The 26,010-nt window shown below is 42.1% G+C and overlaps 1 protein-coding gene across 1 annotated transcript; it reads left to right on the top strand.

Moving 5' to 3' along the window:
• Positions 1-8,649: 8,649 nt before the first annotated feature.
• On the top strand, positions 8,650-22,164 carry LOC124264890 (solute carrier family 28 member 3-like). Its single transcript, XM_046699669.1, has 11 exons — positions 8,650-8,885; positions 9,323-9,490; positions 9,771-9,915; positions 10,955-11,146; positions 11,571-11,732; positions 13,384-13,509; positions 14,043-14,173; positions 17,283-17,451; positions 18,457-18,714; positions 21,120-21,300; positions 21,852-22,164. The coding sequence occupies exons 1-11, from the start codon at positions 8,650-8,652 to the stop codon at positions 21,881-21,883; spliced, it is 1,800 nt and encodes a 599-aa protein (XP_046555625.1). The 3' UTR covers positions 21,884-22,164.
• The last annotated feature ends 3,846 nt before the right edge of the window (positions 22,165-26,010 follow it).

The raw sequence follows: 26,010 nt of genomic DNA on the forward strand, positions 1-26,010 counted from the left end.
CGAATACGACATACCTTTGACAAATCTAATTACTAAACCCATGCAACTCACTTCTACTACAGTCTCAATTATCCTATGTTCGCAAGTGCATCGGTGACAGCCCTGAACAAGACTTACAACTTCAAACACACTGACTGATGTTATCTAGAAATACGGAATGTTACCAACGAATACACATGTTACCAACGAATCAACCGTTGATCGCGTGATATCATGCAAACATTAACAACTTGTTTTCTGACATTTCAATCAAAAAGAATTCATTATATCACTATAATAAAGTCTAAACCACGAACTGCAGTGCATCCCTGAATAGAACATTTTTATTGAACGCTCAGTTATGTAGCCATTTGAAATTCCAAGGAACCATTTCAATCAATTAATATGCAGTACTGCGTACGTAATCAGTTTACTTATGATCTGCAATAATTGTCTTCAGTATAAATTATGTTATAGCAGCGTATTGTGTTCTCTATTTCATTTTGTTAACAACGAATACATGTTAAGTACAAATACCGTGAGCCACAACCGTGGAAATCCCAGTGGGACACCATGTCTTACCAATTTAAGCCCCTATGTCAATTCCACTTGCCGTCTGAGGCTTTTTGTTACAATAATAAGACTTAAAACCGCACTAAAATTAAAGTTGGTTAGTTGTAACAAGTGCCATATGCATCCTATGTTATTGTGACATGGGACTATTTATATAACATTCTTACAGAAAATGTAAAATACACTTACTAATCACCCAGATATTGTCTGATCTCATCTGCGATAACTTCTAAATGGAACACATATCACGTGGTGTCATTCCACCAATCTATTTGAATGTGATCAGTTGTTGGTACTTGTAGGTAATATTTGGGAGTTAAAATTTACCTACGAATACAGTTTATTTTGTGTGATATCTTCGTAAAAACGGCCATTTGCACTTGAACTTAGTATAATGTGTTCATCTGTGGAAACAACAATTTTTTTAACCAAATGAGACCTTGATTTTCTAACATTTGTTTAGATTATTACTTGTAAGAAAAATTATGTAACGACATTGTATTTGAGTACTTTACATATTAATGCTGTAAAAAGTAATACAAAACATAATCTTGTGTTGCATTTACATAAATTGACAGAGTCATTGAAAACTGTATTCGTAGGTAACGCAAAAAAAAATACCACTTGAAAACAAATTACCAAAATTACGAATTATGCCCTGGACAAAATCATTTCCGGGGATTTATTCACGAAATATTTGGCAATCAGATTAATAAACTTCTGTTCATCCAGTTTGACTAGTATTTAACACACAACATGTTTTCAACAAAACATTTGTAAAATATAAGTCAAAATGAATAAAAATGACCTGTTTTTGTCTCCCATAAGCTTAATTTGTAATTACAAATAGTCATGTTACATATGGCCCGAATCGTCTCACTTGTGCCGATGTGATGGGCACCCCGAAATAAGTGAAGATTGTAATCCTAAATTGTTATGGGCCCAAACATGCTGTGTACACTTTTCGTTGGAATCGACCAAATAACTTCTTTGATTGGCATTCTAGAAGTTGGGTAGATGAAGGATGAAGACTATTATTATGGATATACAACTTCTTTATTCTGTATAGGCGACGTTTCGACATAGATTCTAATGTCGTTGTCAAGCAAGTGATGACAACGACAACATTAGAATCTATGTCGAAACGTCGCCTATATAGAATAAAGAAGTTGTATATCCATAAAAATAGTCCTCATCCTTCATCGACCATATATATACTCTCCCAAAAAAGAAACGCATATAGGAATTTCAACTGTGTTTTTATGTTTATTTTGAAACCTCTTGTAGGCTTTATGACTCAGTGAAATATAGCGAAATTGCACACTGGGAATGCAGACTTATCCGTCTTTGGCACCAACTCGAGGAAAGTCACATGGAGACGTGTGGTGGCGCTGAAGTCAATACCTCGTGTGACCACCGTGGACATCGCCTCGGCATCGAACGAATAAGTCTCAGAATCTCGTGTTGCCCAATCGCAGCCCACTCTGCCTGCAGTGTATGTGCGAGTTGCTGAAGTGTCTGGGGCTGAGGGTTACGGCGTCGCATCTGTCCAGGGCATCCCACAGATGTTCGATCGGGTTTAAGTCCGGTGATCTTGAGGGCCAGGGGAGCACATTGATGTTGTGGTTCTGGAGGAAGTCTCTAGTGTGACGTGCTGTGTGGGGCCTGGCATTGTCCTGTTGAAACAACTCCCTCTGGCGATCAATGATTGGAAGGAGGTGTGGGCGTAGGATTTCGTCACAGTACCGTTGAGCTGTCTGGTTGCCCTGGATCATCACCAAATCACTTCTCCTACGGCAGGTGATCGCTCCCCACATCATAACACTGCCCCTGCCGAATCTGTCCACCTGGGGAACGCAAGCGTCGGCGAAACGTTCACGTCGACGTCTGTACACCCGCATTCTTCCATCGCGTCGTTCCAATAGAAATCGTGATTCATCATTGAACCAGATTCTACGCCAAATCGGTAGGATCCAGGCCTGAACGTTGGTACACCATTGAACTCGATGTTGACGATGTTGTTGTCGAAGCACAGGGCCAAAATAAGGTCTTCTTGCACGTAAACCAGCCTCTCTCAACCTGTTCCTGACGGTCTGTGCAGAAAGCCTCCTCAATCCGGGTATTTGTCGAGCGGTACTGGTCGCCTAAGCTGTTCGATGACTCAGGTGATGTACCCGGATGTAGCGATCCTGCGCCGCAGTGGTCGCTCGATGTCGCCCACTACGAGGGGCATCTGCTACCGCATTCTGCCGGCGATATCTCTCCCAGATCCGTGAAATGGTGCTTTGGTGAACATTCATGCGTCGGGCAACTGCACGTTGAGACTGGCCAGCTTCAAGCAAACCAATGGCGATATGACGGTTGGCTTCACTAAACGCCGAAATTGAAAATCATGCTGTTAAATACGGGTATTTTACGGATGGTACGTTTTGTTGTGATGTTTCAAAACATAAACACCATAGGACCATGCTATTTTCATGGTACGTTTCTTTTTTGGGAGAGTATGTATTGCAGATTTCTTCATGCGCCTTTTCCACGTCAGCAGATATGCTCAAGGCGCAACAATGACAGATTAAAAGAGTCTCCAACATTTATACAGCAATATCTACACGTCCAAATAGAGTTCCTAATAGTACAGTGAAAACAGGTATGTTTTGAGTCCTGACTTGAATGTGGCAATACTCTCAGAAACTTTCATATTGTATGGGAGTGAAGGTTGGGGCTGCATATGAATTTTTTCAAAAGTTTTAAGCCTGAAGTTTGGCACAAACAGAAGCTCTTGATTGGATGATCGAAGGCAGCGTTTGTTTGAGTAAGGAGTAAGCAGGTCAGAGAGATATGGGGGAGCAAGTCCGTGACGGGCCATGTTGGTCAAGCAGAGGATTTTGTAGTCGCTTCTCGCCTTGATGGGGAGCCAGTGCAATTGTTTAAGAACAGATGTGATGTGGCCATGTTTGGGAATCCGACTGATAATACGTGCGGCCGTGTTCTGCACCTTCTGTAACTTATCCAATAGCCTCTGACTGATCCCAAACAACAAGCTGTTGCAGTAGTCGAGCCTTGAAATCACAAGCGCCCGGACTAAGGCACGGGTGGCTTCAGCTGTAAGGTATTGACGGATGTTGCTGGTGGAGCGGAGATGGAAATAGCAAGTCTTACAGATATTGTTCACCTGTGTTTCCATTGACAGTGATGCATCAAAGTGTATGCCTAGATCTTTGACAGATGAGCTTATAGGAACAACTGCATCGGCGATGGTTAGGTTCTTAATGGGACACTTGAAATTCGGTGACTTGTTCCTACCAGAAGTGCCTTAGTCTTCGTGTCATTGAGTTTAAGCATATGAGTTGTCATCCAGGACTTGATTTCCCTTGTGCAGTTTGTGAGTTCTTGAAGTGACTGATTTAGATTTTGCGGTGGTATTTTCTTGAGGAGTTGGGTGTCATCTGCGTAAGAATGATGCGACATACTGAGGACTGATGTGATGTTGGCAACATGACCAGTATACAACAGGAACAGGAACGGGCCAAAACAGATCCCTGTCGTATCCCATGTTTGAGAGTAATGCTGTCAGATCTGTCTTTCCCTATCATTACACACTGCCGTCTGTCACGGAGATAGGAGCTTATCCAGTTCAGTACTATGCCATCAATTCCGTACTGGGTTTTCAGCAGATTTAAAAGGATACTATGGTCTATGGTATCAAATGTTGAGGAGAGGTCTAAAAGGACCAATGCTGCTATGTCACCCCCATGTACATTCCGTCTCAACTCATCACTAACTTGTACTAAAGCTGTTTCAGAACTATGACATTGTCGGTATGCTGACTGTTGCTTGTCCAACAGGTTATGCTTGTCCAAGTGTTCCCTCAGCCTGATACTGACAGCCCTTTCCACAACTTTTGAAAGAAAAGAGAAATTCGATACCGGGCGGAAATTCTTGAAATCACTACTATCCCAATTTGGTTTCTTTAGTAAAGGCTTAACAAAAGAGTTCTTGAATTCCTGAGGATAATATTCGCTTTCGAGGCTTTTGTTTACAATGTCTGCTACAGCTGGCAAACACAGATCAAGATTTTCTAGAAGGAACTTGGTGGGAACTGGATCAGAGGGGCAGGATGTTGGTTTTGATTTGGTCACAATAGTTCTGATCTCATCCTCAGAAAAAGGATCGAACCTATCGACTCTCTCATCTGTGAAATGTGGAATTTCGACAGGAGGTGATTGTTCCATGTCAGCTGGCAGTCCTTCACGAATTTTGGCAATCATGTTGACGAAGAATTCATTTATTGAATCTGCCATATTTTTTGTTGTCCTGTTCAACTTCATCATTCGGTGTATGTTCACACAGCTTCCTGATAAACTTATAAAGACGAACTGGTTTGCTTGCACAGTTCTCTATCACCTGCAAGCAATAACCCCGTTTAGCTTTCGCAATTACAGAGGTAGTTTGATTTCTGCTAGCGCGAAATATCTGCCTATGAACCTCCAGTCGTGAGTTTCGCCACTGACGCTCTGCCCGTCGTCGTCTCCTTTTGGCTGTAAATACCTCCTTACTGTACCATGGGGCATTTGGACGTAGATGTCGTTTCTTCTCCCTCGACGGAGCATGTGTATCCAGGAGTGAGGCTAAGGTATTGTTGTACAATGTCACATGATCACCAACAGACGACGGGGGTGAAGATACCAGGTCAGAATCTTTTAGATCTTCTCTGAAGGCCTCAGCGTCAATATCTTTCAGATTCCTACACTTGATGATTGTTAGTTGAACTGGTGATTTCATCAGAGACAACTTAAGGGCGTCCAGAGAGTGGTCTGACATCTGTCTATCCTAAACAAGGATACCCTTGATGATGCCGCAGCTTGGTGAGGAAATAATCCAGTCCAAAATGTTCCCAGATTTGTGGGTAGGCTCATTGACGAACTGTTTAAGAGAATGGGAGTGCAAAATATCGAACATTCTCTTAACATTGGGCTTTTGTGGTGAGTTGAAGTGAAAGTTAAAGTCCACTAAATACACTATGTTGTGTTTATCATGTGAGCAAAAACGACCACCAATTCCGTTTATGAAATTGTCATCAGTAAGCTTGTTGCGAGCTGAAGGTGGGAGGTGAGTGGGGGTCGATATATGCACACCAACCTTACAGTCGACTGGCCAGATGTGACAAGGACATCCAGCTTTTCAAAAGACTTGTGAGATATACTGTTTTTCTTGACATGTAGAGCGAGAGATGATCTGTGTATGATGGCCACTCCACCGCCTATAGTGCCGTGTCTGGGGCAGTGGACGAGACGGTGTGAGGGCGGGGTCAGTGCCGTGTCTGGGGCAGTGGACGAGACGGTGTGAGGGCGGGGTCAGTGCCGTGTCTGGGGCAGTGGACGAGACGGTGTGAGGGCGGGGTGTGAGGGGGGGGTCATCTCAGCTATCTTGGCCTCATCCCCAGTCGGATGCAGCCAGGACTCAGAACGTCAGAATGTAGAGGTTATCCTGAGCAATCAAGTCATAAATGTCAAGTGTCTTATTTCGGCATGACTGAGCATTCCATAAATTCATCTTGATATGTGATGATGGAGTAAGAGGGTGAACCTTGATTAATTGTCAAAACATACACCACTTACTTGATCTGCACTTGGTTTTCTGTTGAATACATTTTCGATAATTTTGATTTTGCTTACTACTTTCCTGCCCCGTTTGATCCTCTCACAGTTTTCTTCCTGGTAGAAATCCCATGATTACATAATGATGTCCAGAGATCTGGTTCAATGAGTGATTGTGTTACATCCAAACTTGTGCTGTGGCTTTGGCTCCTGGGTTGATTGAGGGACAATAAGTAGTCCCGGCTGTAGGTGAGGTGCTAATTGGTTCCCATTGTTACATAACTTGGACTGGCTTGGCTGTTGAATGGGTCAAGACAAATATTGTACAAAGTCATAAAGAAAGTTGCAAATATTTCCACATTCCTTGAATTAAATATGATGATTTTCACACAGCAGGTTTTTCAGTAAGATATCTACATCCACGACAAGTTTTGACGCTGTAGTCCCTCTGTGTTGTAACATATCACAGAAATGTTGGAGAGCTCTTCACATGTATGCTGTTGCTACCAAGTGCAACATATAATACTCCGGAACTGTCACCATAAGCTATTGCCTGTCAGCAATAGTGTTGCTGTTCTTCATGAAAAGAGTGTATTTATTCCTGCTCACACGACTCCAATAGGTCGTAGATTAACTGATGTGGGTGAGCACCACTACACTCATTTCACATATTAAGTAATTATATGATATTACAGATCCATATTTTAATGTTGAGCCAATGTCCCGAAGGAAATAATTTCAGTCTGATTTTCAGTCACGTTACACAGGGCTGCTCTGCATAAACGTATGCACTTATTCCACTGACAATGCCTTAGATAACCATCACTACACTGAAAAGGAAAAGCTTTCCTCTGGGAATGTGTTCCCATGTTTCATCACAAATGTAATGCACAGAGGAATCAGCATGTAAACCCCTGTACCCACAGTACATAGCATCTGGGAGAAAGGTCAGGTTTATACCGTTTGTTTTTCTCCAGTACAGGAAAACGAACAAAATGGTATGGAAGGCAGTAGTTTATTTTAATTTATAATAACACATTATCACTACTGATAAAACGCTAATTTTATATAAATATTCATTGATCGTTATTGTCAATGATTATAAGCGTCCTATTTAACATGTTTAACTGCCTCGCCACCAGCATTGGTGATACACAGACAAAACATGTCAGCTTTGTGCACCAGTAGCCCCCTTGAGAAACTTTATCCATGGTTTCATTTATGACTAAACACACTTACATCTCTATTTGCAGAGATTCAGGTCCAGTTATAAACAATGGAGGCACCTGGAATTATTATGACAACAGGGGCGGTGGGGTAGCCTAGTGGTCAAGGCGTTCGCTCATCACGCCGAACACTCGGGTTCTATTCCCCACATGGGCACAATGTGTGAAGCCCCTTTCTGGTGTCCCCCCGCCGTGATATTGCTGGAATATTGTTAAAAGCGGCGTAAAATTAAACTCACTCACCCACCACAACAGTGTCAAATGTTGGCCATCCTTGTTGATAAAATACATATGGAACATGATTAAGGAAAATAACCATCTGACTGCGAACCAGTGGACCCATGAACCCTCATCCCTCATCCCCAATCTGTTTCTCATCACTCCTAAAGTTTCCTGTGCACTCGATCGACCATGTTATTTGTATGAAAACCATAAATGGGGCTATACACCTCCAGTTCCCAAACGTTGTTTGCTGGGCGTAACAACATTCTGTGACTCCGGCGGGTCCTAAAAGTATCATGTGCTGGACGTACGAAGGACATTTAAAAATGAACGCATCCGTGACGAAACCATCCTCGATAATCTCCAGGGTATACGTTACGATCACTCTCCACTATACCCTGGATGCATCCACGGCTTGGCCCGATGATTTTATTACCTCCCTTTGCTGTTTTTTTATCCAATCAGGTGTCCACGCTGGGAAGTTGAGCGAACCGATCACAACTCACTTTCGCCTCTTAAATTATCTAAACTTGGCAACACAGTTGATGCAGAGGTACTCTGAAAGAGGTAGAAGGAGTTCTTTCATATATTTTTTAAAGTTTCAGATCTATCAATTTGTCTGTATGTTTTCCCCAAAAATCTGAGTGGCACTGCGAACAAACCTTCGCGACTGTGACCGCTACCTTTGTTGACACTGGCAAGCTCGGATGTAACGGCGGCTTAGCTGACTGGCTACTGTGAGAATGCGGAGCCAGCAAAGGGAGGTAATATAATCATCGGGCCAAGCCGTGGATGCCGTGGTATAGTGGAGCGTGATCGTAACGGATGCCCTTGAGATTATCGAGGATGTAACGAAACTGGCAATTCCCTATTTGACTTCAATGACTACATTTGATCCATAAACATGACCATTCGATATATACTTATGATATACACAGTATCGTACAGTAGATTCTTCTTTCAGTAAAACAATCTGAAATGTTTTACCCCTTTATACATTATGAAATACTGTACACACGGCATTAAACCACACCCTGTAACGCATTTTCAGCATGACGGACTCACATGATCCCGAAAGTGACGTCGCATCTGTGAAGGATGTTGAGATTAAAACTGAAGCTGATGACAACCTGGACTTCGAAGATAACTGCTGGACTTCTGCAATCACGCGACTTCAGAATTCAGTCAATGGATTCTATGAGCAGCACAATGTTAAAGTGGCTGCTGGTGTCAAGGGTCTGTTGTTCCTGCTTTACCTGGCCTACTTCGGTTATTGTATGTACCACAAGTAAGTTTTGGTTTGTTGCGTTCTTGTTTCCAAACACTTAACAATATTCCATCCAAATAGCAAGGGACCATAATGATCAGGTTCAAATGAATCAAACCGGTAATGTATAAACACAAAGGTAGAGCTTTTAGGTGGATGTTGTTGCTAATACATGAAAAGTACATTGAGATTTCCACAGAATACCTGAATCAGTTGTTCATATATCTTGTTTTGTTTCTAAACACTTAAATATCCCCAGCAAATGCCAATCAGACCAGTGATATATGTACTCAAAGATAAAGGTTATTGTGAGATGAATGCGTTATCACTTAAGAAAGTTTATGTAAATGAAACATATGTAACAGGTGTTCCATTACTTTTGCAAATACATTGAACGTAAAGAATCATCTACTTGACATTTCCTCAGCGTAATTACCTCAGTTTTTGATAAAACACAGATTTGGAGACGAGGGGTCTATTCGCCTACTCGTTGGAACAGTATTTGCAGTTCTCTACCTTTTAAACGGAACAATCAAACGTTTCTGCAAGCTCCCAAGCCTTGAAAGATGCACATCCGTTTGGGGAGGTAGTAAAAAGGCTCTCTCAGTGCGACGATGGATCAGAAGGTATTAATATTAAATATAGATGTACCTAAATATTTATTGGTGCAAGGAATTACACTGGTCAGCTCCTGTCTACAGGCTCATCACGGTCTGTTTCCAAGAACGTCTGCCTGTTCTCCTTGAACGTCTTCTCGTCTGTAGACTAACACTCGATCCTAATCGAGCAAATCTGTTGTACTCATTTGAATGTCTGTAAAATCCAGCATCTTTAGCCATATCAGTTCACAGAAGACCCTTTACTCTCAGCACACGCCATAACCCCAAGCTCTCACTCCGTTCACAGGAGCCTGTACCTACTGGTGAGTGGCGCTGTGGCTCTGTACATTGGCCTGGACGTGGTCAGGTACAACCCCCAAAATATCCAGTCACTACTGGGGGTGGGCGTCTTTGTGGTTTTTGGATTTGTCTTCTCTACCAGTCCGGCCAGGGTAAGTAGTAACGCGGTTAGATCTACAACATGGTATGGTTCCTGCCATGTTTTCTTTAGCATTGGATTTTATAGGAACGGAGCAATGATGTTCTTAAAGAGAGTGAACGCAGATAGATATTGAATTACATATAATTTGCCTTTAAGTGCACCTGCTCTTGTATCTGCTCCATAAAGGATGTGATAAGAGGGGTGAATGTTATTATCAAGTGTGACAACCTGGAGCCAGACAACTGCTCCACACCACGTGGAAATGCCCTGGATCCGGGTTCTTCTTTGGAATCTGTTGCACTCATCTTCCAACGTTTCAAAGATCTAGCTGTTATTCAATGGGGTTAAGATTAGATTCAGGCAAAACTAAATGTTACTCTTCCCTTGAGCATATCTCCAAACAAGCCTGTTTCAAGACTGTTGCCATCTGTACAGAAGACACATTGATTTGTTCCTTGATGCCTATTTAATACAATAAACTCAAAATGACATTGAGTTAGGAAGACGACAAGCAAATGCCCTTGTAAGATCCCAAACCATATCATGCCTACTGCTTGATATTTGTTGGCTGGTTACACTGTCTCATCTTAAACGGTGGTACATGGGAGATGAAACTGTGGTTGCATACTTATTGCGTTGCTTTTAGGTCCCCCGAGTTTATATTTCCAACTCGCAAGCACCAGTTACACAAATTATGTCCTCCGCTTTTCCCTATTTTGACTATTTGCTCCCTTGTTATTCTCGAGGGTGGACAATAGACGTGCCTGGGCAGTCACCATTACGCAGACTAGTAATTGTTTATAGTGGTTCATACACACTTGCTGGAGATGCAGTGGTAATCATACGATCAGCTCTGCTTCATGCAGAGATTTCCCAGATGTATGGAAAACGTTTTGATGATACCATTTGCAAACCTATTTGAATGTAACAATTCTAAACATATAATGACCAGTTCCATCTACATCAACCCATGCTTTATTCTGTAACTACAATCGCCTCAGAGGGACAAAACATATTTTTAGTTAACAAAGTCAATGTAAACTTTTCAGGTGAACTGGCATCCGGTGTTCTGGGGCATTGCGGTGCAGTTTGTGTTTGCCTTGCTAATTCTGCGGACGTCTTGGGGTTATGGGGTGTTTGAGTGGATTGGAGAACGCGTAGAAGAATTTATAGATCACGCTGACGCTGGAGCACAGTTTGTGTTCGGGAAGTCCTTCGAGGAACACAGGATAGCTTTTGCTGTGAGTAGACTAATCGCACCTTTGCATCACTATACTATATTCTGTAACGTCAAGGTCCATACACTGCATACATTAAACCTGTAGGATATACACAGTATGTACTAATGCAGGCCACAGTCTCCATTGTCGAAATAGGAGAGTTTCAAAAGAATGTTGGTGGACAAATTATTTCCAATGATGAAAAAAGAGAAATAGTCAGAAATAGTTACAAATAGTGTTCCGCAATGCTTCTCGACTAATAGGATCTGATGGTCAGAGGCTCGCTGACTTGGTCTATGCTTTTCATTGTATCCAAACTGCGAATTGTTCATGATGGTAATCACTTCGATTGTCTGGTTTAGAACAGATTACTATACAGACCGCCGTGAAATATGTGTTGATATTTCATGTGATACTGCCGTTTAACTCCATATTGTTGTTGTAGGTGATGCCAGGGGTGTTGTTCTTCAACGCCATGATAAACGTGTTGTACCACATAGGAGTACTCCAGCTGGTCATGGAGAAACTGGGATCGGTCCTGTCCTTCTGTCTAGACTGTGGACCAATCGAGTCTGTGGTGTCCTCTGCGAATATCTTCATAGGGCTGGTAGGGGAAAATGCATTACTTCTTACGTGTATAGTTTACAGGCGGTCAGTCATAGAACAAAACCAAAATCTATTGTTTGGCGACCCATGCTAATTGTTTTGAATCCCAGGTGAGCGTTCATTCCAATTTCGTTTAAAACAAACGTATGTCGAAAGTTTTCAGCTTGTAAGAACTGCATGTGAATTTGCTCTACATTAATCGCTCAAGCTTTTATGCAAATGGAGTACTGTTTTAAGAGTCGTAAAAAACCCTCTCACTTTATGTGTACACATGAGAATTAATTAAGCACCACCTGAATTGCTGGTCTGTGGGTAGACGTCCGATCCAACGACCACGTCTGACGTGGTACAGGCTCCGAGAAATTCGCATAAAAAGACCTGGCGTGGGGTCTGACGTTGAAGCAAGCATGTCCTCTGGAGACGATACATACAGCTGAATCCTTTGGTGGAGGCTCAGTGATGTTGTGTGCTGAAATTTGGATCTCATTGATACCTGGCACACCGAATGGACACCGTGAAGCACAGGGTACTATCCTCCTGCGACATTTTCACAACTTTCCAGTCGTGCATTATTACTGGATGAAAACGTTCTCGAGCCGTCATCGGATATTTCTAGAACAAACCCCATCGAAACATTACCATAGTCCCTCTAGAAACCCTCATATGAACCCCAACGAACATTTTATCCTGGACGCCAACATCAAGCAAGAGATCCCCCTTTTCAAAATCTGCGGGAACTGATGCTGGCTGTCCATGAGGAGTAAAGGTTTCTGATGCTGAGAATTCAATGCTTGATTATGAAGAATGGACCTGCAGATGTTCTCCGTGCAAGGGTTGGCTACACCAGCTATTGAAGTGGTCGCCAGTGATGGGTCATACAATACATCACAACAATAATTATAACTTTAGTGAGTGAGTGAGTGAGTATGGTTTTACGCCGCTTTTAGCAATATTCCAGTAATATCACGACGGGGAACACCAGAAATGGGTTTGACACATTTTACCCATGTGGGAAATCGAACCCGGGCTTTCGGTGTGATGAGCGATCGCTTTAACCACTAGGCTACCCCATCGCCCCTTATACTTTTAGAACTGTGTGACAATCAGATTGGTGGCGCAGTCATGGTGACCTTGCCCTCCCTCACTGTTAATATTCACGTTTTTGTGTACTTCTCTCCGAGTGGAAGGGAATTGTTACCACATTTTACATTCAGTTTTAATCAGGGTAAAATATGTTACAATTACCATTTCGCGGAATTTGGTTTTCAAAGCATATCCATTAACGTGAAGTGTTTTTGTATTTATCATATAATAAAGGTAGGTGGTGCTTGATTAATGCTGGTTCAAGTTTAATGTTCATGTATATATTCTATATATTCTGGTTCAAGTATGCAGTATATTTCATAAAACGTGTGATTCATAGCATATATTTCTTTCAGTGTAAAAGCGTCCATCTGTGGCACGACTATTCTCCTTAACAACTTAATCTGAAGTACTGTATCAATATTTACGTAAACCCTGGGAAAAGGAACAAAAGAGCATGTCATGCTCTGAAGAAGGTTGAAATCATGAATAGTATCCTGTCTAGTATTCCAAGGGACATATTCATGCTTCACTTTGACATTTCACATCTTTGTAACTGTTCCTTTTAGACTGAAGTGCCTCTCTTGGTTCGACCATATTTGAAGCATCTAACGGAATCAGAACTTCACGCCATCATGACGTGTGGTTTCGCCAGCGTCAGTGGTGGGATCTTAGGATCATACATCGCACTCGGAGTGAGTATCAGTTTATCTCACGAAAAACACAATTTTTGTCTTTGATAGTATGTACCATATGACACGTCTTTTCTTTCCATATCAGAATTCATTTAAGATAGTATGTCCACTTTGCAATTCCGTGTTTTGACTTCTCGTAGACCTGTTTATTCACATAGACACTTGACTTTCCTTTGCATGTATTTATTGCGAAGTCTACCCATGACATAGGATACATTCTTCTTTTGTGAAAACCCTGTATCATCACTTCGTGATATTCGCTGTCATGTAGCATGAATATTGCTGAGTGCGGCGCTATGCAACAAACCAACCAGCTTAGTGATAGTGATTCGTGAACTTATCCTGATACAATTAAACTCGGAACATGGACTCAGAAGAGATTACCTTATGAATAGGCAAAAGATTTTGTAGCTTGTATTAAATTGAATCTAGTTGCTACATTTGTTTACTAGAGACACCAGTGAATGAGGAAAGCGATAAATGTCGCAAGACTAAAAATATTTGTCTTGTAAATGCACGTTTGCTTCATGTAGGCTCCCGCCAACCATCTGTTGTCCGCTGCCGTGATGTCTGCACCAGCTTCTCTCGCCATCACCAAAATCATGTGTCCAGAAACCAAGAAGTCCTACTTCAGAGATGGAGTGAAAATGGATCTTGGGCTAGAGTGAGTCAATATACTGACTGATATCTATTTTGTAATTGGGACTTGAGTGGTAGAGGCACCTGAAACTTGATTGAGTTGGTTGGATGATAGAGACAGCTGGTAATTACTTGAGTGGTAGAGGCACCATAAACTTGATTGAGTTGGTTGGATGATAGAGACAGCCGGCAATTACTTGTGTGGTAGAGGCACCTGAAACTTGATTGAGTTGGTGTGGTAGAGGCACCTGAAACTTGATTGAGTTGGTTGGATGATAGAGACAGCTGGTAATTACTTGTGTGGTAGAGAAACTTGATTGACAGCCGGCAATAGAGACTGGCAATTACTTGAGTGGTAGAGGCACCTGAAACTTGATTGAGTTGGTTGGGTGATAGAGACAGCTGGCAATTACTTGTGTGGTAGAGGCACCTGAAACTTGATTGAGTTGGTTGGATGATAGAGACAGCCGGCAATTACTTGTGTGGTAGAGGCACCTGAAACTTGATTGAGTTGGTTGGGTGATAGAGACAGCCGGTAATTACTTGTGTGGTAGAGGCACCTGAAACTTGATTGAGTTGGTTGGATGATAGAGACAGCCGGCAATTACTTGAGTGGTAGAGGCACCTGAAACTTGATTGAGTTGGTTGGATGATAGAGACAGCCGGCAATTACTTGTGTGGTAGAGGCACCTGAAACTTGATTGAGTTGGTTGGGTGATAGAGATAGTTGGCAATTACTTGAGTGGTAGAGGCACCTGAAACTTGATTGAGTTGGTTGGGTGATAGAGATGAAACTTGGTTGGTTGGGTGATTACTTGAGTGGTAGAGGCACCTGAAACTTGATTGAGTTGGTTGGATGATAGAGACAGCCGGCAATTACTTGAGTGGTAGAGGCACCTGAAAGTTCATTGAGTTGGTTGGATGATAGAGATAATTGGGACATGGGTAATATGGCTAAATGATTGAGACAGTTGATATCTGAGTGAGCTGGTTGAGTGATAGAGACATTTGGGACAGAGTGAGTTGCTTGTGTGATAGAGTCATTTGGTACAGTGTGAGTTGATTGAGATAATTGGGACATGGGTAATATGGCTAAATGATTGAGGCAGTTGATATCTGAGTGAGCTGGTTGAGTGATAGAGACATTTGGGACAGAGTGAGTTGATTAAGTCGTTGAGATGATTGGGACATGGGTAATATGGCTAAATGATTGAGGCAGTTGATATCTGAGTGAGTTGCTTGAGTGATAGAGACATTTGGGACAGAGTGAGTTGATCGAGATAATAAGGATATGGGTAATATGGCTAAATGATTGAGACAGTTGATACCTGAGTGAGCTGGTTGAGTAATTGGGACGTGAATGCTTTGATGTCAGTCGGATGAGCGAGGACATTAAAAAGTTTAAGAGTTTGTGGTGCAGAGTGAGATGGCAATGGACAAAAACGCCTTAGTTATTGAATGCATAACTGCCATCCTTGTCAGACTGTTACTGCCCTCATCAGCTGGGCGACTCGTTGAAGGCAGCATTGTATGACCACCTCGTATTCGTTTCACAACACGTCGCTCAGTAAAGGGGATCTGGCTAAAAATAGTTTGGTCAAGTTTGCGTTCGTGCACACAGATAACATTACCGGTTTATGTTTGTTTTGTTTGTGATGTTTGGACAATATTTCTTGTTTGTAATTCACTTAACGCACGTCATATTTGCAGAATATACTTTACACGGCTCTCATAAACTAGCCTTACAATCCCTTGTGCATTCGACCCCATTTACTGACCCTGTGTTTGATGCTCTTTTGAATGTGAGATTTGCCAGTTATATGTACATAAATATAAACAGAGCTACTTGACATGCTCTTATATACCCACACTTAACGCTTAACTGAATATCTGGGAGAGCTGTCCTCATTCAGATTGTCCATGCTATCGTTTTACTATAATTTCCCCACGTCTTCACAATGGAAAGTAGGGGCGGTGGGGTAGCCTTGTGGTTAAAGTGTTCGCTCGCCACGCCGAAGACCCGGTTTCGATTCTCTACATGGGTACAATGTGGGAAGCCCATTTCTGGTGTCCCCCGCGGTAATATTGCTGGAATTTTGCTAAAAGCGGTGTAAAACCATACTCACTTGCCCAATGGAAAAACATATTTGTCTGTCGCCTTGCCCTAGTTTGCTCCCTGCCAGCAGTGCTACAGCCGATGGCATACCTAGACGGCGAGGTACACTGAAGTACACTGGTACACTAATACATGCATAGAACGCGCATAGAACTTCAAATGTACTGGTTTTAAAGCCTTTGGTCCACCTGTAGCCTTTGATGATCACCTGGTTCATGAAATGATAACACCTCTCATCTCTGTATTCACCCCTATCACTTACGTTTATTTACAAATATATGCGACAAAATACATTTTACATCTGTATTACTCTGATAAAATCAGAATCGTTTGTGCAAGGAGTATATGTTTATGATGCAACTGGTGGGTGGACAGATTTACCGCTTTCACAAATGCTTGGTGTCATCAACTGTTCGATAATCATCCATTCATATTTTCATCAGTATTTTGCCTTTTACACTCAATGAAGTTTGTTGCTGCAGATAATCAAGATAGGGCGGGGGTTAGAATTTGTCTTCAGTACCCCACACTTGTCGTACGAGGTGACTAACGTGATCGGCTAGTCACTTGGTTGTCACGTGTCATCCCATATCAATTGATGGTCGTGATCTTTATCACTGGATTGTCTGGTCCAGATTCAATTATTTACTGACCGTCGCCATTGGCTGGAATATTTGCGTGTGCGGTGTTAAACAAACAAACAATTTGATAGTGATTCATAAACGAATGGGGCGGTGGGGTAGCCTAGTGGTTAAAGCGTTCGCTCGTCACGCCGAAGACCCGGGCTCGATTTCCCACATTGGTACAATGTGTGAAACCCATTTCCGGTGTCTCCCGCCGTGATATTGCTGGAATATTACTAAAAGCGGCGTAAAACCATACCCACTCACTCATAAACGAATGTTTTTTTTTCTAATTATGATATACTCGGAATCGTACATGGGATTCTGTTTTTTAACAATGAAAGACATTTTTGTTCATTAACATCGACATTAAAAATTGAAATCTTGCCTTCCAGGCAACATCGCAACGTCCTCTCTGCACTGTCAGCCGGCGCCGTCGAGTCCGTCAAAATCATCGCCAACATCATCGCAAGCATGATCGCCTTCGTCGCTGTGCTGGAGTTCGCTGACCAGACCCTGGAGTGGTTCGGGATCCAAGCTGGAGTCCATGGGCTCACGTTTGGGGTGAATATATATTTAACATATACCATTAAAAATAAGTAGGGGATACTCCATTTTCGAGCATACCACTAGTCAATGCCAATGCATATGAGAAAAAGTAATATTATATATCCATACAGATGAAACATTTCCAAAGGAATGGAATAAATTGTCACATTTTCCCGTAATTTCCCTTCATCATCTGTTTCCTTCTTGAATTCATCAGCTGCATTTTATCAATCTTGTAAATCCAATTTACCCTACATTTTTGGAACGGTATACGGTAGTTCGAACTTCGAATTCAGAGAAATGACTTCACAGTTCTCAGTTGGATATTTTGTCATATACTAAATGTGTGACTTTGTTCTACTTGGATGGAATCCGTGATAATCATAGGCTCCCACTGCGGGTCATATCGATAAACTAAGCCTAAACGCAGACATCAATACGACAATGTTCTCACAGAAATTGGAGGACTTCACGGAAAATGTATAAAACCTTTGTCCATATTTCATATGCCCCACTTACGCTGGTGCAACAAAATCCCAGTCAACGAGAACATTGGGATAAACGCCAAAGACTCACAGTTTAAGGACTTTCGCCCATTCCACAGCGCAAAACTATATGTCTCTCTGGAAGTGCACTAATATCTGTCCGTCGTCATCAAACCGGACTTACTTCTTCCGGCGATCTGATTAAATTTGGTAAAGAGGCGGTTGTGCCTCATGGATGTCTCCGACAACATCGACGTCCAACACCATCGGCCACCACCTATTTTTCTCCTGACATCAGCGCTTTGAGCATGCATGTCATCAAATATGCGTTTGAATCATCATTATTTTATCATTAGTTCTGCACACTGGTGAAACACCTTCAGTTCTTGGGTCAATGTTGGTTTTGAGCATTTGTACAATAGATACTACTGTGACATTTTTAATGATGAAGGAAAAGGTTTTCTCGCTTATGTTCACATTGATAGTACTCAACAATATGAATTACATTTCAGCTTTATAAATAATATCATTTCAGCTAGTTTGTTCCTATGCATTCTACCCCATCACCTACATGATGGGCCTGGCCAGCCAAGATTGCGGGAAGATGGGGGAACTGTTGGGTATGAAGATCTTTGGCGCCAGTGCCATCAGTTTCGCTGAACTCGGGACACTGAGAGGCAACCGTGTCCAGCTTCTTGACTATGTGGGCACACATAACGATACGTGGCACTGGCAGGGTGGCGATGTCATACTCGAGGCGACCAATCAGACGCTCCTTGGTGGCGTCTTGGAAGTACGTAATATGTTTGTGTATGTGAGTGTGAGTGAGTTTAGTTTTACGCCACACTCAGCAATATTCCAGCAATATTGCGGCGGTCTGTAAATAATCGAGTCTGGACCAGACAATCCAGTGAACAACAGAACCTATGGCATGTGCCAACCAATTCAGCAGCCGATCCCGTCAGTCGCCTCTTACGACAAACATGGGGCACTAAAGATCAATATTCTAACCCGGACCTTCACGGGTCTTTTTTGTGTGTGTGTGCATGTTGTGTGTTAGATCGCTGTGTGTGTGTGTGGCCGTAGTGCCTGAGTCGGAGAGTGCACTAGAACCTGTATTTTACTGGGAGTACGTAATCCTGTACATTACTAACACGTTTCATATACGACCACATGTTCTCAGATAGTGTCGCACTCTTGCCGTTTGGTTGATATGCGAACATCTAAATCCTCTCTAATGCCCATGGGAGTGTCAGTGTTGTTGAGTCAAAGTGAAATCAAATGATAGCCCGGTTCCGATAGTGGCATTAAAATAAGATATGGAGCATTAACCCCAGGAACCAATATGGATTACAGAGTTCCATTTATGGATGAACTGTCATGGGTGAATTGCAAGCTTGATCTCCCTTGGCTGTAATAACTGGTTGTCGTGAAAGGAGCAATACTTCCATTTGTTGATGAACTGGGTGAATTGTCCGCTTGATCTTCCTTGACTATAAAAACTGGTTGCTGTGAAAAGAGTAAGAGCTCCATTTGTTGATGAACTGGGTGAATTGCAAGCTTGATCTTCCTTGACTGTAATAACTGGTTGTTGTGAAAGGAGCAATACTTCCATTTGTTGATGAACTGGGTGAATTGTCCACTTGATCTTCATTAACTATAATAACTGGTTGTCGTGAAAGGAGTAATACTTCCATTTGTTGATGAACTGGCGTGAATTGTCCACTTGATCTTCATTAACTGTAATAACTGGTTGGACCTGGGTGGAATTGTCCGCTTGATCTTCCTTGACTGTAATAACTGGTTGTCGTGAAAGGAGCAATACTTCCATTTGTTGATGAACTGGGTGAATTGTCCACTCTGATCTTCATTAACTGTAATAACTGGTTGTCGTGAAAGGAGCAATACTTCCATTTGTTGATGAACTGGGTGAATTGTCCGCTTGATCTTCATTAACTGTAATAACTGGTTGTCGTGAAAGGAGCAATACTTCCATTTGTTGATGAACTGGGTGAATTGTCCACTTGATCTTCATTAACTGTAATAACTGGTTGTCGTGAAAGGAGCAATACTTCCATTTGTTGATGAACTGGGTGAATTGTCCGCTTGATCTTCATTAACTGTAATAACTGGTTGTCGTGAAAGGAGCAATACTTCCATTTGTTGATGAACTGGGTGAATTGTCCGCTTGATCTTCCTTGACTGTAATAACTGGTTGTCGAAAGGAGCAATACTTCCATTTGTTGATGAACTGGGTGAATTGTCCGCTTGATCTTCCTTGACTGTAATAACTGGTTGTTGTCGTGAAAGGAGCAATACTTCCATTTGTTGATGAACTGGGTGAATTGTCCGCTTGATCTTCCTTGACTGTAATAACTGGTTGTCGTGAAAGGAGCAATACTTCCATTTGTTGATGAACTGGGTGAATTGTCCGCTTGATCTTCATTAACTGTAATAACTGGTTGTCGTGAAAGGAGCAATACTTCCATTTGTTGATGAACTGGGTGAATTGTCCGCTTGATCTTCATTAACTGTAATAACTGGTTGTCGTGAAAGGAGCAATACTTCCATTTGTTGATGAACTGGGTGAATTGTCCGCTTGATCTTCCTTGACTGTAATAACTGGTTGTCGTGAAAGGAGCAATACTTCCATTTGTTGATGAACTGGGTGAATTGTCCGCTTGATCTTCCTTGACTGTAATAACTGGTTGTCGTGAAAGGAGCAATACTCTGTAATAACTGGTTGTCGTGAAAGGAGCAATACTTCCATTTGTTGATGAACTGGGTGAAATGTCCGCTTGATCTTCATTAACTGTAATAACTGGTTGTCGTGAAAGGAGCAATACTTCCATTTGTTGATGAACTGGGTGAATTGTAAGCTTGATCTTCCTTGACTGTAATAACTGGTTGTCGTGAAAGGAGCAATACTTCCATTTGTTGATGAACTGGGTGAATTGTCCGCTTGATCTTCCTTGACTATAAAAACTGGTTGCTGTGAAAAGAGTAAGAGCTCCATTTATGGGTGAACTGTCATGCGTGTATTGTCAGCTTGATCTTCATTAACTGTAATAACTGGTTGTTGTTCCATTTATGGATGAAGTGTCAGTCTGTAAGTTTTCATTTGGAACTGTTGACGGCTAACGCTTTTTGTTAAAGTATTTTGTACAGCCCAAGATAATTTGCTTTGTTTCTCTCCAGGAGCGAACTGAAGTTATAGCCACCTACGCTCTCTGTGGGTTCTCCGCCGTCACCTCTATTGGTATTACATTGGGGACACTGGTTCCTATGGCACCAGAAAGGAAACAGGATATCATAAGACTCGTCATTCGAGCTCTTATCGCTGGAAACCTAGCCTCGTTCATGACCGGCTCAATTGCAGGTTTGTATCATATGGTAATCTTTTTCACAAACCAAAACGACTTAAGAAGTTTCTTTGTTTAGATACATAAATTGAAACAGTGTGTACACGTTGCTGTGTAATTGCAGTTCATCTGATTGTTTAGGCCAGGGCATAACGATTCGTACAAACAACATAACTGTATCTATTGTAACTTGTTTGTGAGCAATGTGCCAGTTATATGGCGGCCGTCGGTAAATAATCGAGTCTAGAACAGAGAATCCAGTGATCAACAGCACCAGCATCGATCTACGCATTTAGGAACCGATGACATGTGTCAACCAAGTCAGCGAACCTGACCATCCGATCCCGTTAGTCGTCTCTTACGACAAGCATGGTTTACTGAAGATCAATTCTAACCCGGATCTTCACGGGTTGAGACAAGCATTGGTTACTGAAGATCAATTCTAACCGGATAAGTAGTTATAGCATTAAGAGAAATGTGTTGCTCATGGTGTCATTTTGCTGCTTTGATAATGTAAACATATATTTTCAGTAACATATCTTAACTTTGACCATCATTTTCGATCCAGGTTTGATGTACACCGGGCAGAATCAGCAGTGACCTTTAATGCAATGACCATCCATCCTTTTGCATCCTGCCAGACACTCACTTCCTCTGTCATTCACTATGGTCACTCTAACGGTAAAGGCATTCTTGGCAGTCCAGTTTTCGTTTAGGACCGAGCGGTATCTTGTTATGACGTTGTCATGTCATTGTGCGTCATTAGTGAACATCAATAATTGTTGTTTAACGACGCTTTGACCAGACAACCCAGTGACTGCCAAACTACAGTATATTAAGACAGGTTATATGCATGAATCTTTTTTAAGTATATTCAAATACAAAACTGCCGTGTGAAAGAAGGAATATACCCATGTTTGATGGTGCTTAGAATGGTTATTCCATGGGGATGTATTTAAAAGGAACCAATCTTGTGTTTTGAACCTTAAGATTGAAGTGGTTTCGGCGAATATTTTCACCCTTGTAAACGACAACGTTTGTTGTTTAAGTCTTGTGTATACTTACTTTTGCTTTCATCAATATTACAAATATTGACCTTGCACTTTTGAAATAAAGAATTATTTTATTTAATATAAGTATCGATACCAAAGAACTGGTGATGCGTGGTATGCATCAAGCAAATTAAGCTCTTATCCCGTGCTTGCAACAGTTTGAAACGCTTTGTAACTCATGCAAAATGGTGGCGCGATGACGAGCCGATCAATATATGACTGCTGATGACGACTCTGAAGGGTGAGTGAGAGAGTATAGTTTTACGCCGCTTCTAGCAGTATTCCAGCATTATCACGGCGAGGGACACCAGAAATGGGCTTGAGACATTGTACCCATGTAGGGAATCGAACCGGGTCTTCGGCGTGACGAGCGAACGCTTTAACCACTAGGCTACCCCACCGCCCTCTATGAAGATCTTAAATTGATTGAGGATGCTGGGATGTAAGCTGCCTTTGCCCACTTTCCTGCTTATCCAGTAATGAAGTTTTTGTTCGGCTGTCAAACTCAAACTCAAACGAAGCCACCTGAGATTGGTGCAATGGTGAGGGGCTGAAGTTGTAAGGCGAATCACTGTACATTGCTTGCAAGCGACTGGGTGTTTGCAACGCTCCCCAGATCCTGATGTGGTTCACATGAGGTTCACATGAGCACTTAAGTCGACGTTTTGTTATCTCCAGAACTGACTGAGTGAGTGAGTGAGTATGATTTTACACCGCTTTTAGCAATGTTTCAGTAATATCACCAGAAATGGGGACACCAGAAATGGGCTTCACACATTGTACGCATGTGGGGAATCGAACCCGGGGTCTTTGGCGTAACGAGTTAACACTTTAATCACTAGGCTATAACAGCGACCTATCCCCAGAAGTGCTTCATGAGCGGTAAAGAAACCCTGCATTACTCCCAGTTCCTACTGCATCCAGGTGTTATCGTGTGGTGGTTGCACGTCCTTACCGGGGTGCTCAGTGCATGCTTCTTTAGGGGCCGGAGGGGAGGGATGCAGGCGAGGGTCACCGAAATTATCTCAGGGGGAATAATGATACATAATGCACATATTGGAGATGGTCTTGGATTGAACGTATGTGAGGTGAGGTGCAATTTAGTTTAACGTCGTGCTTGAGGTCATTGTTGTCAATACATTAGAGCATCGAACACTCCAGCAGCAGCAGCAGCACCACCACCATCGCCAACACGAACCATCACCAGCACCCCACCGCAACACCACCAGCATCACCACTACCACCAAGACCAACACCAACAACACCGACTCCATCCACAACACCAACAACACTAACTCCATGGATGCCAACACCAACAACTCTTACTCCAACACCAACACCAACTCCATCAACTCCACCCATGCCAACATCACCAACTCTTATTCCAACACCAACACCAACTCCATCAACTCCACCCATGCCAACATCACCAACTCTTATTCCAACACCAACACCAACTCCATCAACTCCACCCATGCAAACATCACCAACTCTTACTCCAACAACAACAACACCAACAACACCTACACCAACAGTAGTATAGTACGGGTCCCCAGAGCCTGGATTTGGTTGAGGGAGGTTGAGGGAAGGTTAAGGGAAATTCATTGGCTGATCCAAGTCACGTGGTCATAGCTGATGCACAGGTAAATGTAGGCAGGACGTCACAGGTCAGGACAGGTCAATGAAAGCTGTGTGTGTTTTAATGCAATCTTGTAGAAAACCCTTTTTGACACGAAACAAAAGCAAAGTGTCATAAATAGAGCTAAGTATAGCGTGCTGCCCTGAATAGACAGACAGTACCTGTCAGCCCAGTTTGAATTGAGCGCGCTTGACAACTCACGTGACCCTATATTCAAATAGCCCGCGCTAGGCAGAGCGTGCTACCTGTTTTGATGAATACAGGGTGTGTGTTGAAAGTACATCATACCACAATAGAGACGGGTTTTATCAACATTATATATGCCGGGTAAGGTAGGAAAAATGTACGTCTAGCTGGATCAAATCCATCCTGTACGGTCTACAAGTTGTACACCAAGAAAGTTAGACAAGCTGTTTGGAGAGAGATAGAAGACATGTAGAGGCAAGCGACGTATGTCATGTTTACGATCTTCATCCTAATTGCAGAGATAGCAATATTAACGTGGACATTTTAAAGGCGAGGAAAATGTTTCACTGGAAAAATATGTCGAAGTAGGTTTATTCATATCTAGTGTGTAGCAGATAGACTAAGCGACCGGCCATAACAATGTCAACATACCGGCCTAACAATGTCAACATACCGACCTCGCCTACCGGTAAAGCTTCCCATTCATAAATTGTGTGACCAGTGTACAATATTTATTATAGGTTAGGGAAGATGTGTTCTACATTACTATTTTTAAAGGGAGTTATTTCAGAGAGGTCATGGGTATTCCCCTCACTAAACCTTTGTTTTGTTGTGTGTGTGTGTGCGTGTGTGTGTATATATATATTAAATGTAACCGGTATTTAATACATTTGAATGAATTGTGGTATTGTAGGAATGTATGTGCGTGTAGAGTTTATACATATATCTGAACATGAATGTATGACACCTTTCAATAGATCAATTACGGTTCTAACCACGACATGAAACATTACTATGAGTGTGGCTAGAAGTTCTTATTTATAAACACATCATAAGTAACAGATTTCTGATGAATGAACTCGCCCGCACACATGTCTAGGATCAACATATCTCTGGGTATTTTCAGACTATCGAAATGTAAACAGTTACACATTGATAACAGGAGGGTGTAGCGTTTGTGCGGAATGCACCCATCCTTGTAAAGGTAAATCCATGTAAAATACGCGTTTAAACTCACAATTTAAATGATGGCATTACTGTTTAGATGTATTGGTATGAATGGGGAGGTTCGTAGATCGGTGAAGTGTGTATCGATGTCTGTCTAGGGACTACACATATTATCATCGAGGTATATAAAGATTAAATTCTATGCAAAAAACAACAAAACAAGAAATTCATTCATATCATTTATTGATTCAACTCAATCGGTTCAATACAAAGCTGCGATATACAAACGGACAATAGGATTCACTCATGCTTTTTATCATGCACCGTTAACATTATTTAAAACAGAAATGGCGTCTAATTCTGGAAGCAGTAGACGCCTTTTGTCTGGCATCAGACATGTATGTTAATGTAATTTCTTTTGGTGCTTCCTGTAGGTTACTGAGAGAGGTATCAAGGTCATAGAGGAACCTGGATGTTATTCCTCTTGCCTGAGTGTGAATCAGCTTGGCCAGACATTAAAGCGAAGAATTGTTTGAATACACAATGCTATTTAGAAAGTGCTCAAAGCAAACACATGTTTTTTAGGGATTACACTTAACATACTCTATTACTTTCTTAGGGTGTGGGGGCGGTGGGGTAGTCTAGTGGTTAAAGCGTTGGCTCGTCACGCCGAAGACCCGGGTTCGAATCCCCACATGGGTAATATGAGTGAAGCCAAATTTCTGGTGTCCCCCGCCGTGATATTGCTGGAATATTGGTAAAAGCGGCGTAAAACCAAACTCAGTCAGTCTTAGGGTGTGGGTTCGAATGCCGGATGGGACTCAACTCAAAGTGTAATCCCAAATATAACATTCTAAATGACATTGTGTATTCATACCCGTACCAATTTACACTTATCAGAG

This window comes from Haliotis rubra, unplaced genomic scaffold (assembly GCF_003918875.1).
Source record: "Haliotis rubra isolate DU_JTF1 unplaced genomic scaffold, ASM391887v1 Scf95, whole genome shotgun sequence".
In the NCBI taxonomy this organism is placed as follows: domain Eukaryota; kingdom Metazoa; phylum Mollusca; class Gastropoda; order Lepetellida; family Haliotidae; genus Haliotis; species Haliotis rubra.